This window comes from Micrasema longulum, unplaced genomic scaffold (assembly GCF_059751315.1).
Source record: "Micrasema longulum isolate JH-2025_06_02 unplaced genomic scaffold, ASM5975131v1 h1tg000278l, whole genome shotgun sequence".
In the NCBI taxonomy this organism is placed as follows: domain Eukaryota; kingdom Metazoa; phylum Arthropoda; class Insecta; order Trichoptera; family Brachycentridae; genus Micrasema; species Micrasema longulum.
The window spans coordinates 178,290-191,983 of NW_028277482.1; the positions used below are offsets into that span (position 1 = coordinate 178,290).

Sequence of the window (13,694 nt, forward strand, 5' to 3'; positions counted from 1 at the left end):
AGTCCAATTTTTCTACATGATGATTGTTGTAAAAGAGTGGAACCTTAATTTATGCTAACTCAAATGCTTTCAGGTCATGGTGCTTTTCGAAAATATCTTCATAGATTTAAAAAAAGAGATAACGATTGCTGCCCTTGCGATGGACCCAGCTCTCAGGACATCCTCCAAATATTACACGATTGTCATATGTTTGACGCCGAGAGGTTAAACTGCATTCAAATGTGCGCACAGTGCGGCCAATTTTTTGAAAACCCAGAGGAAGTAATAAAAAATGAAGCCACTGCCGAAAAATACATTGACTTTCTAAAGGCCATAGTTGCAAAAATGAAAAAAAAAACTATTGTGCAAAATATACATACCAGGAAAAAAGCTTTGTTTGCATAAGCAAAGCAATGAATAACAGAAACAAGAGGGAAAAAAAACCTTAATTTATGTATACGAATTAATTTACTTTCTAGATAACCCCTAAAAATAGATACTCTTAGATTTATAAACGTCTTTTACTTTTAGTAAATCTGTGTCTTTGGTCTAATATACATATGTATCAATTTTATATACACACATATGTGTGATGGAGTTTATTAAATAAATAATAATATCAAACGTCTCAAAAAGTTTATTATAACATCCCAAAAATAGCTGTAAAGTTACTCTCCTGTAATGTTGTGATTTACGACATTGGCCCCTTTTAGATCCAAGAATTAAAAAAAAAAAAATTACCTACATATTTTAATTTTTGAGTAATTTTCAACAAACTGTAAGTAAGAAAAAGAAAATGGGAATCTGATTAGTGAGTCCGCAATCTAATCATGGGACCGCAACCTTGGAATTTGTTATTCTTATATGATAAAAACGATAAACTCCCCCGTGGACTTAAAAAAGTATCTACAATGATTTGGATCTCAAAACATTCTTGATATTTGATAATGTTTTTTATTTATCTCAAAAGATCTAAGTGGATAAATTCATGGGAGGACGGTGTAAAGTTTAATCTATTTTTAAACATATTTATCCACCTGGGAAACGGGAAAACAATATTGATTTTAAGCGAACAACAGCGAGTGGGTTTTTCATTAAATATGTCAGGAGGTAATCTCCAATAATAGTCATGTCCATATTTGTTTTTTAAGCCCTGTAAATGCCTAGACTTCCATATAACCTTCTCAAAAATGTTTTCCCTCTCTGTGGAAATAAACTTAAATATGAATAACTCCCTAAGGAGGAAATCCAGCCAGTCTGCAGGCATTTGGACATACTCAAACATTGTTAACTTATGAATAAATTAAATGTTCATTGTTGTTATTAGGGCACACACAAGAATATGTTTGTGTGTGCCCTATTTCAAGATTAAAAAAATATAAAAATATGACCAGAGCTCTCAATATTTTTTAATTTACAGTTAAAAACATAATCATCATATTTATATTACAAAATATTTTGAGAACATACGAAGTTTAATGTAAAAAATAAACCAATTTTACATGTTGGGTTGTTCTCACATCTTGAACTGGGATTTCTGAAGCTGTTATTGATTTTTTAGCTTGTAAACTTTCCCGATAGAGGCGCTCGGTCGCACTGGAAATTTTCCTTGAAAACGTGACAATATTCAACAAAATAACTCGAAATAATAAAATACACGTTATTTAGCTGCAGATTTGTTATTAAATACTTAGTTTTGTTTTTTTAAAAGTTCATACGCTGTTGCATCTTGATTATTTGATGTTTTAGTGAATTTTTATTACCAAATGTCAAATTAATTTGAGGATAACCTGGTTATGTAAAACTAGACATGTTTGCACATAAATGTAACGAGTTTGTCATATATAAAAATCAGATCTGTTAGTTTGAAAGTGAAGAGGATCAAAATAGTGTAAAAATACAGGTGAGTTTAATGAAAACATTTATTTTCTTCACAAAACGGGAAAATAAGTTGCCTAACAGATTATTACTCAAATAAACCGAATAATTAACAGATTTTTGTAATAAAAATAACATTTCTCGGATTTAAAAAATAGAATTAACCCAAAGAATATTCAGAAGCTAGATGAAATCTAAAAATCGATCCATTTTACACTCTTTGTTTTGAATGCTGTATAAACGTAATGCATTTTATCGTATTTGTTCAAATAAGCTAATTGGAGGTGTGCACGATTAGGTTTAACATGTTTTTGAAAGGTTTTAAATTACAAATAGATATTATCAAAAATCGGGCACGCATAAAAAAATTTAAACATACAATACATATAACCATTGTATTCTTGCATATTTTCCCAATTGTTGAAACAATTTTGCTTTATTTGACGAAATAACTTTCACAAATTAGCTTGTTTCGTATTCATGATGACACTACACTTATTGCATCGTCAAAGATTGAAATGCATGAACTAATTGATCAAATAGATGCTGCTAGTTCAGACCTGGAACTCTCAATGAATATTAGCAAAATTAAGCATTGATTGAGCTAATAAAATAGCACCATTATCCTCGTTGCGCAACTTAGAAAGATTCAACAATTTTATTTATCTAGGTTCTCTCATCAGCGATGGTAGTGGGTGTGAAGGTGAAATACGGTGACGTACTAGTACTGCCAAAAGTGCTATGAGTCGGCTGGTGAAGATTTGAAAGAATCGCAGTATAACACTAAAAAGAGACCGGTGAAGGCCTTGGTTTTCTCAGTTTTCATGTACGGTGTGGAGTGATGGACACTGAGAGAATCTGAAAATAAAAAAATCGAAGCTTTCGAAATGTGGTGTTGGCGGTGTATACTGCGGATTCCGTGGACGGCCAGACGTACGAATGCATCTATACTCCAGGAACTGGACATAGGAGAAAGACTAACATGCATGTGTGAGAAAAGAATCCATTAGTTCTTCGGACATATTTCCAGGAGGAACTCTGATAGTTTGGAGAAATCTATTCTCCTGGGAAGTGTCGAAGGGTCAAGGTCGCGTGGACGTCAACCGACAAGATAGGGTGGCCTAGTCACTGATTTATCAAAATCATCACTGACGAATGCCTATAGAATAGCACTTGGCCGTTCTAGATGGAGGGAGACTGTCCACAGAGGAGCCATGCCTAGAGTCAGGCGTAATCACCATTCTCAGACATGAGGCATGGATTGATGAGAGATATTCATAAAAAAAAAACTATTACAATATAATCAAAAAAAATGTTTTTTGTAATTCAATTTACATTTATACATTTTTTCATTAAAAGCAAATACGATTTTTATGAAAATAGCATGCATTAAAAATATTTTTAAGAAATAGGTGTGTTAACTTTAAATTGTTGCTCAATATTTGCGAAAAATATACAATTGATCACAATATGATATACAATGCAAAAAAATCTACCGTACTTATATTTAAACACAAGACGTCAATTTCTGAGTTCGTGCACACATCACCACATGTATTCCTAGACAACAACAGTTTAACGGTAACTGCAAAAGTCAAATATCTAGGGCACATACTGACTGATAATTGTAAAGACGATCAGGACATAGAGAGACAGAGAAGAGGCATCAATGTCAGGGCCTCTATGCTAGCGAGACGCTTCTTTCAATGCAGTAACGAAGTGAAGAAAATCATATTTACTTCGTAATTGACGTCCATGTATACAGCGGAACTTTGAAACAACTATACGCAAGGAGCGTGGAATAAATAAGGGCTCACGTATAACAACTTATACAGACAACTATTCGGATTGCCACGGTACTGCAGTGCCTCTGAAATGTTTACAGTTGGACGAATAAACACCTTCGCTGCCCTGCTTCGCCAAAGAGCCTGGAGCCTATGGGAACGCCTAAAAAAACTCTAATAACGAAAGTCTCCAAGCCACTGCAGGGTGGATCCATTCACCGTTGTTCGAGCGATGGCGCGATATGTTAAGACCACCATAAGTGCTGCAATATAAAATTTTATTTTATGTTTATATTTATAATTATGTTCATGTTTATATGGTAGAATTGGCTCTGCACTTTATAGCCAGTTTACTGGGAAAAAAAATTAAAAAAAACAAATAATAATAATTATAAAAATACTCGTAAAAACCTTCTAATGCATCACTATGCAACATTTGAAATGAATAATTTTAATTTTAATTTTAATTAAAAGAAGAAAGGTGGACTAGACGTTTTAAAGTTTAATATTTTTCACAATGATAATTCGAAGAACATTTTTTATTAGCTTCAAGAAGTTATAAAACATATATTTTTCAAATAATTTAATAATTTTATGAATCGGAAAATTTTCTCAGGCAAGTAATAAATTGTTTGGAAATTCTAGAAGGTTTGGTGATTTGTTTGTATTGGCTGTTTGTAGAACAAACTTAGAAAATTATTACTCAACATAAACAGTTCGTGATAGTTTATGATTAATTACTCCGAAATTTGTATTTTGATCACAGTCATTAAACATTATATATCTCGTTGATCAAAAAATATAATTGTATTTTGTTACAGTTTTTTATTATAATTAGTATTGATTTTAATTGTTTCAGAACATTGACACATAAATTCAAATAAACATGCTCTGAGCCCCCAAAAATAATGACACTTAATGCCGAAACGCTCAGTCATGCCCAACGCGTATTTGGTCGTTCTTTGACAGCCATCCAGGCGTGACGTTTAGAATCAAAAACAAAATGCCTGTATGTGTTAAGCTAGAAGTTGGGCTTATCCAGAGACCAATATACGTTTGATGAGTTAGAAACTAGCTTAAATATATATTCTTTTCAAGACCGTCGAAATAAATTCGACCTTCTGGTCCTATTTGAAATTACCAACTCACTCTTTGATGCGCCTGAACACATATAATAATATATAATAAGAATGAATCTTATAATTATTTACTAACATTTTTGTTTTAGGTTATTTCATGAAACAATGATGAATAAATCAGTTCTAATATAATCAGTAACAAATTTTCTGAGGTGAAGGAGAAAACCAATCTAATCATGACTCATTTATTCGCCAGATTCGCCCGACTGAGAAGATGTTTCATTTATATTTTAGTTATAACTTCTCTGTACTTGACTATTAAACTACTCGTCTATAGATATTTCTCCGTGAAAGATCCAGATTACTTCTTTAATCTTGGAAATATGCAGGAGAACAAAAAAATGGATAAGGATCAACCAGGATATTTTCTAAAAGGAAAATATCCAGTGCTAAATAGCACGTTTTGTAAGTTCAACTACGGGCTCCCCCATAAGCTAGATTGGAGCCAAGTTTCTGTTGTTGGATCTCCGCAGCTTGGAACAAAAAGTCCCTACAGAGTTATTTACAACGCAATTGAAAGAAGCATGTTTGACGATTCTTACGTTCTGGAACAAGTCACCTACGCTACGCACGTAACTCCAGAATTCCTGTACCACATTGTAGAAATTGCCAGATTCTGGGATGGACCCATTAGCGTCGCAGCTTTTGTACCAAACTACGATTTGGACATCACCATGAAGCTGTTTTCTCAACTCTGTCGCTGCTATGATGGCATGTCCAAAGTTTCCGTCCATCTTGTTTACCCGAAAAACGACAAACCAATCATGTTGACCCATGGAAGAAAACCCAAAAATAACGTTACGATTCGAGACGATGTCTACACCTTTGAATCACCGAAGAAAATATTCGGACAGAAGAATAACAATTTAAAAACTGAAGCTACAATAACTGATAAAAACACATCAGAAGAACCTTTGAAAGAAGTCACGAAGGATGAACCTCAGAACAACGTTAGTAATAAGACTCAAGAAGACAAACCAAAACCTAAACTGAAAAAAAATCTGGTTAATTTCAAACATTTTATCAACATCGATTTCGCTGATTGTTCTATTCCTGAAATGGGAGCCACCAGAACGTTTCGATACAGTAGAGGTCTAGTCTACCCCGTGAACGTGGCAAGAAACGTTGCTCGCAATGCCTCCTCAACTCAGTACATTCTGGTGTCTGATGTGGAGCTGATACCCAGCGAAGGTTTGGCGGTTAAGTTCACGGGAATGGTGAAGAAACAGAGAATCAATGGACACTATGGAGTTATACCTAAATGGAGGCTCGCGTTTGTTATTCCAGTATTTGAAGTCGAACAGGGAGAAGACGTTCCCAGGAACAAATCCAGGTAAAACTGCTATTAACGTTGTTTTATTCGTTATTTTCAAATGTAACAATTTATTTAAATAATTTTATTTTACTTGATAGCCTGAAGATATTCTCTTCTTGTCATTTTTAAATGTTCCGTTGTTTGAGTTAAGAAAATTCTTCGGTTGTAACCAAAAATGTCAATTTATTCAAATGAACCTATTGCAGGTGAAGTAAACCAACTGAAAAAATAGTCATTTTTTTGTATTCAAAGTTTTAATGTGGAGAACCGGGAACAAAGGGTTTTTGGATTTTACTGACTACCATTAAAATACCAGTTTGTTCACTTCACAATAAATAATGTATTTTTTACGTGGTTTTCAACCTTAATAACTAATTTTCACTCATTGGCCTTGTATTTTAAACAAAATTCATTGATATTAAAGAAAACAATATATTTTTAGCCTCCAGCAGCTGTATTCTGAAGGAAAGGCAGTTTACTTCCATCGTTGGGTTTGCAGTCACTGCCAAAAGATTCCCGATCTTCAAGCCTGGCTGAAGGATGATCCCGGAAATGTTATCAAGGTAATTTTATTATTTTCCAATAGCACTTTTTAAACAAAGTTAATCCGTAAAAAATATTCTAAAAACCCCTCTTCAATCCATGTTGAGCCTTAGTCTCCATCAACTTTCGCTTCTGACTTTTTCCTTCATCCACTGCAACCTTCCAATTAGATACTTTTGGTAGTTAGGATGCATCCTTTTTATGTCATCTACTCACCGCAACTTTGGTCTACTGACTTTTTTGCCTTCTGGGTGTCACTATAAGACTATTCGGTCGGAACAATGATGGTGTTCTCTGTATATAGCCGGCCCATCTCAGCCAGTTTAGTCGGATGTGTACAGAAAGCTTGAGAGGCTTTTAAATGTTGTATATTCCGTCGTTACATCTAATTCTTCAGATTTCTCCATCATTCACGTGACCTAGGTATTTCCAGCACTCTTCTCTCAAAGATGTTCAGCACCTCAAAACTCTTACATTTATGAAACTCAAATAGTATAGCATTAACGATGAAATCATATCAAAAACAAGACTCAAATGTATCAAAACTGAAAAATAATCACAAACTGACAGTATGAAGTGACTCATTACACTAAATAGACTAGAAAACTGGACGCGCGTTATTAATATTTCATACACAGCAGGGGCTAATCGAACGTTTTTCTTGTAGCCATTTGCAATTACCAAGAGGCAGTTTCCATATCACCGCTGGGAACCTATTTACATTGCCACAAAAAGTACTCCTTGGTATAGCGAGACCCTATCTTGGGAAGGTAGGCAGGATAAGATGACGCAGGTATTTATAAAAGTTTTACGATCGTACTAAATGATGTTTGAATGTAATGATAGCGATATCTGTATGCAAAGACAGATAGATATAGCTTTCTATCCTCTCTGCCTATTCTAACAGAGAAATGGCATGATGATTTGCTCGTTTTTGTAATTGAATTCTGAATATTAAAATCTTGCTAAAAACGCACAGTAGTCATGAAATATTTACAAAATTCGGATCGACCATTTTACAGAATTATTTTTTCTAAAAACATACAGTAGAAATGAAATATTGACAACCAAAATATTCTTCCTAAAAAAAAGAAAAAAACATTATTCCATAAAAAAAAATTTGAACTAAAATATTTTAATGATTTAAAAAATATATCATTGAACCTAGAATTTTAAAATTAATGAAAAATCTCCTTTACGTTACAGAACCAAAACTAAAATAATCTACGAGTTTAAAATAAGTCAATAATTAACTGTTTAATCGCATTAAAATATCCATCGAGAGTACATTTTTACATTTTTTTACATTTTTTTTTTGCACCACAACAGGCCAGATGGCCTAATTACAGTGGTGAATTACATCACAAAGCACCCAGGCTTGAGAAAAATCACATTTTAATTTTTGTGTTCTCACCGGGAATCGAACCCGGAACCTTCCGTGCGTGAGTCAAGCGTCTTGACCACTACACCACGGAGGCCGCCAACTATTAACTAAAATAACAAATTATCATTGCCGTCTGGGAAAAGTACTAAAAATGATTGATAGCATGTTACAAATTATTCACAACAACAAAAGTCTTTGTTTTAACATGCCTTTTGTGTATCTAATTTTATTATTCGATGTTTATTTATCAGATGCTGGAAATGTGTCTGAAGTCATACGACTTCGTCATTGTGGATGGCGCATTCCTCTGTCACTCTCCGGGAATCAAGGCCAAGACCAAAAGCAAGACCTGGAGATACAGACACGAGCTGGTCAACACAAAACAGTACGACCTCATTGTCAAGAACTTGGCTGAGCGATACCCAGCAAACCCTAAATGTCGACTGGGCTGATGGTACGCTCAATCCGTGACCAACGAAAAAGACAACCTCGTCATTAAATTTGTCTCGGAAAAAGATTATGAATCTGACAATAAAACTCAACAAAATGACACACTCGTATTGTCTGACGGTCTCGATTAAAAATTAACCTACCCAAATCTTCCAAATACTGTTAATGTCTTTATTTAAAAAACAAGCCTCAAAGAGGTACTAGTCGATATTAATATTAATTCAATGTGCTGAAGTTATAAAAATGTTTCATTTATTGCCGGACTTTAAAAGTACCACTTAACCTTAAATGAATTAAATACAATTGTTTTGAAACAGTTTTATCTCAAAATGCGAAATTCACTTTCAAACCTTTCAGACAGAAAGCCGTAGGTTTATTTTCCATGAACTCTTTCTTTTTCTTCAATCTAGTTGAGGAGTATTAACGTATAATAAAAATCTTTGATTTGATCTGTTGACTCAATTAACTTCCTAACGTTTAAAAGGAGTTATAAATTCTTCCTTGCGGCACACCTAGCAAATTTTTATGATAATGTTGTGTCTCACCAAAATATAATGAATAATCTACTTAAGATAAGATTATGTATTTGAATTGTGAAAATTTAATGTAACTTCTCAGTGTCTAAATACATGTCAATGTAATTTGTAAATATATCAAATGTATTTGTAACTTTTATCACCTATGATCAAAACGTATCCTTACAATAAAACAATTTGACATGTCGGGAAAAAAAAACTCACATTACAGTATGTTATCTACTGTAGTTTTTTATGCATAAAGAAAGCACAAAGTTAAATAGAATTTATTTATTTCCTTAACTTGGCCTTTTTTCATATTTTATCTGATCGAAGACCACGTATGTTTTGGTTGTACATATTGATGTGTTTATTGGGTAGTAATTTTGGGTCCGTTACCTACTAAATTCCATTGATTTGCCTTTTTATTTTCATCCCACCTGTATTTTGTATGGATAATTATAAAAAAACATCTATGTGATACGTTTTAAAAAATGTAATCCATTTTTTTTTACAAATCCATTTATGAAATGTTGATAAAAAATATAACGATATTTTTGGTAAAGGTTTCTGTGATATCGGAAAAGTTTGACAAAGAGAGCGGTAAAAGGGTAAAGAAACTTTCATTGCGTATTTTTATAATGCATTTTTTTTATTCTTAACCCCGATGCATTTAACAGTTAATTAGTTTAAAAATACATAGGTATTTAATTGACGTAATAAACTCGTAGGTATATACTAAAGTTTAAAAGCTTTTGTGTTCTAACTTTCTAGTTAGTAAATTTTAAAATATCACCACTACCCTTATACCTGCATGTCAATCAATTTTGAGATGTTTTCGTCTTTTTTCAGGACAAGTTTTTAATTTTTTTACTTTTGTCCAACTCCGTCGGATATTAGGCCAAAAAATACTGCACAATTTTTTTTTATATAAAGCCGTAAATCTTAAGGGTAAAATTTTATGTAGGTTAAGACATATCTTGTTTTTAATTTATAGAAGGTAAAAACAAATATCATGTTTAATCAAACCATCTTATGTAGGTAACGCAGGATTTTATTTCAATTTCAGAAAAGTTGTTTGAGTTTAGCCTTAGTGAAAAAATCAAATGAAAGCAACAAAAAAATCGGTTTAGTGTGAATTAACGTTTTTAAAAATAATTCTAATTAATGTTACGTAATTCTATAGGAAAACTAATAAACAGATTTCAATTTAAACATTTTTAATGCTCTTAAATTATAAATTTTAAATTTTTTAATGCTAAATATCATGTATTAACAAAAATCTGCATTGTGCTAGATAAGAACATTCAAATCACCGATTTATTAATTAAATATCTAATGATCGCAAAATATACCATGAATTTTACCTAGAATCAAACCTAGTATTTTATCAATATGAGTGTATATTATTCTAGTTTTTAATTTTGTTTCTGTAAGTTTTTGCAGTAAATAGATGAACCCTTTATATCCAACGAACATTATTTCATACCTTTTCATATGGTCGTGAAGTTTAGACAATCGCACTGTACAAAAAATTGACTATTAATTAAAAATTGTGGGTTATCTCTACTAACCATTCCACATACGATAATTAAAACGCTTTAATTATTTTTAAATCAATAATTTGCGAAGGTTGTGATAATTATTTTATTATTAACTAAGGTTTATTGCATACTTGTGATATATTTATTTTTAATTAATCCAATTTAATCAACAAAAGGTTGTCGCTAATAAAATGATCTGACATGGTTGTGATTATATTGTTTTTTTTCAATCTTGTACATGTATATGTGTATATCTTTATATGTACTTTATAGATATTTTAAATGATTTTTTATGTAGTCAAGCAACATTGATTTTTATCTGTTTTTTATCGTTTAACTATCGGATGTTTTTTAAAGCATGATACAACTTTACATTGAAATAAATGAAGCAAATGTATTTTTTCTGGGTCAAGTTTTTTTATTGTATTTAAATATTAAAAAAACACACGTTCATTTTTTTTCACCACAACAGGTCGTAGGCCCATAACAGTGGTGAGTTCCAGCACATAACACCCAGGCTTGAGAAAAATCACATTCAGTTTTTGTGTTCTCACCGGGAAATGAGTTTAGAATTTTCTGTGCGTGAGTCAAGCGTCTTCACCGCTACACCACGAAGGCCGCCAAATTTTCTGAATATGATATCCTCATAATATGTCTGATGCGTAAAAGGTATCACTAATAATGTTAAAATAAAATAAATGCCTCCCAATGCTTCAAGAGTTTGTTTGTTTTAATAGACTTTGTTTTAACGTACCTCCATAGGAAATAATCAAATTACGTCAAATCACAGGATCGCGATCGTAGAGGCTAATTTCTAATTCCTGGAAATAATGTTGGTGCCAAAGTTGTCACACCTGTACGTTGTCAAACTGAACACTGATTTTTAAAGAGAATTTTCACAATTTGAAAACGTTGTTCGAGTATAAAGCTAGGGTTTCTTAGGACAGCGGTGCCCGTATCTTAACGGCCGTAGTGAACGGTGATGCGGTGGACAGCCGTCGTAGTGGTGACTAGAAAGTGGTTTTATTTTTTAACGGTGTTATCAACACCATTTTTATAGGAAACCACTCTCTAGTCACCGTTACGACGGCTGTCAACCGCAATTATGTTCACTACGGCCGTTAAAATACGGGCACCGCTGTCCTAGGAAACCCGAGCTTAAGGCATTCCATTATTAATTTGAGTAGTGTTTTAAAGCACAAATGTAAAAAACAAAACTGTCATTAGATTGACCAAAGACAGTTTAACCAATCGCAAGTTCAATCACGACAAAAAAAACATCCGTTATTTGATATATTGTACTTACTTGTTAGTTGTTTTACTGTTTTATTTTTTTATAAAACGAAGTCTTGAGTTTGTAATTGTTTAAAAATAGATTTTTGTATAATACGCTAGTTGAGGACCGTTTTCACGAAGTGAAATTTCTACAAAAAAAAAACAAATGCGTTTTTTTATTGAAATGGGTTCTTCCATAAGAGCTTAATCGATTGGTGAAATAAAACTTTAACAAAACTATATATATGCGAAGTTGTAGCGGTTCAAATATCGTGAATTTTTACAAAACGAAATAACTACATATATTTTTGGGGTGTTTTCAAAATCGAAAAAAAATTACAAACAAAACATAATTTTGGCCAAGAAAAAAGAAGTGTAATTATGATAATAAAATAATATTCTTTTAAATATATTTAGTTATCACTTTATTTATGCTATTATTTATGTCAAAAATACATAGGAGGTAAATACTTAAATGTATATTTACATAGGTACTTAGATTTGTCAGTAGGCCTATAATTTTACAAAAAATCAGTTAAAAATGATTTCAAGCAAAACTAAACTTATTTCATTCCCAACATAAATCAATCTTCCATACATTCCCATCACAAAAATATGAACATATTTTTTTTGTGAAAATTCGTGAATTTAGAAAATTTTTATAAATAATTTTACTGGTTCTCCTTTTTTGATTTATAGTACATGTGTAAGCATTTTATATATCTGTTAAATGTAATTTTTATTTGATTTAAAATCGTAAAAGTTTTATTTTTAACATGAAAAAACCTTCTCCTGAAAAAATTACATTTTGTAGATATTTTGCTTGGTTAAAACGGTCTTCAATTATGTTATACCAAATATCATATTTAAATTACATCAATCACCCAACGCAGAAGAACAACTTCTTCATTTTTGTCCAAAAATACCTTTAATTAAAGATTTTGAAATGCTAGTTAAGACCGAATATTAAATTACCGACACAAAAATGTTCACTTTGATACTCTTTTTTAAAAATAAAACGGTTCAGTTTAGGGGTGCGAAAGTTGGGAATACGAGACCGTATCGGGTATCGAAGAGACATTTGCGAAAACGACTGAAAAACTATGTTCAAATACTTTTCATCAAACTTCTCTCGCACGCATATCCTCGTTAGTTTCTAACTTAAATTGAGTTTTTTAAAAAAATAAACGTAACATAAATATGTTTTCAATTGCTTTTAAAAATACAGGATTACTTTTAACATTTTATTTTTTTTAATGTTATTATTTTTTAGCACGTAAAAAAGTAGTATTGAATATTTTGTAAAATATTCTTTCTACTCAACCTCAATTTATTTGAATATTGAACCCAACTGTGCATATTTTCTAAAGGCAAAAAACGATTAATTGTGTTTCAAAGCCGGTGACATCAGTATTATTAAAGTAAAATTCAATTAAAAAATCATTACTAATTTTAAGTAAAATTAAGATTTTTTGCAATACAGATTTGCGTGTTCTACATATTTATTTCGTAAATTTCACTGTTTTTTAAAAAAAAAATAATTAAAGAGTTTTGTATTACTTATATTAAAATAATTAACTTTGTGGTCAAACATTCTACTAAATGTTATTCAATATTTGTATCTAACCACTTACAGACTTTTTTGTGTCTACCGGTTTTGAGACGTAACCATATCTTCGTCAGGCCACCAATTAATTCACGATTTGCATGTTAGTTTAGTTGTTGTCCTGACGAAGAGACGGGCACGTTTCGGTAGAAAATAGAAAAGCAGGTAAGTGGTTTTATACAAATATTAAATTACATTTACTGAAGTCTTTTGTATCAATATTATTTATTTGTTTTTCTGTCTGCTTCACATTGTCCTAAGCCTTGATACGTATTTTCTTTA

General features: G+C 31.8%; 1 protein-coding gene across 1 annotated transcript; it reads left to right on the forward strand.

Moving 5' to 3' along the window:
- The first annotated feature begins 1,571 nt into the window (after window positions 1-1,571).
- On the forward strand, window positions 1,572-9,207 carry LOC148282920 (beta-1,4-glucuronyltransferase 1-like). The gene is made up of 5 exons (XM_088224295.1): window positions 1,572-1,882; window positions 4,870-6,113; window positions 6,538-6,658; window positions 7,306-7,431; window positions 8,274-9,207. Exons 2-5 carry the CDS (start codon window positions 4,957-4,959, stop codon window positions 8,472-8,474), a joined length of 1,605 nt encoding a protein of 534 aa, XP_088080421.1. The 5' UTR covers window positions 1,572-1,882; window positions 4,870-4,956; the 3' UTR covers window positions 8,475-9,207.
- The last annotated feature ends 4,487 nt before the right edge of the window (window positions 9,208-13,694 follow it).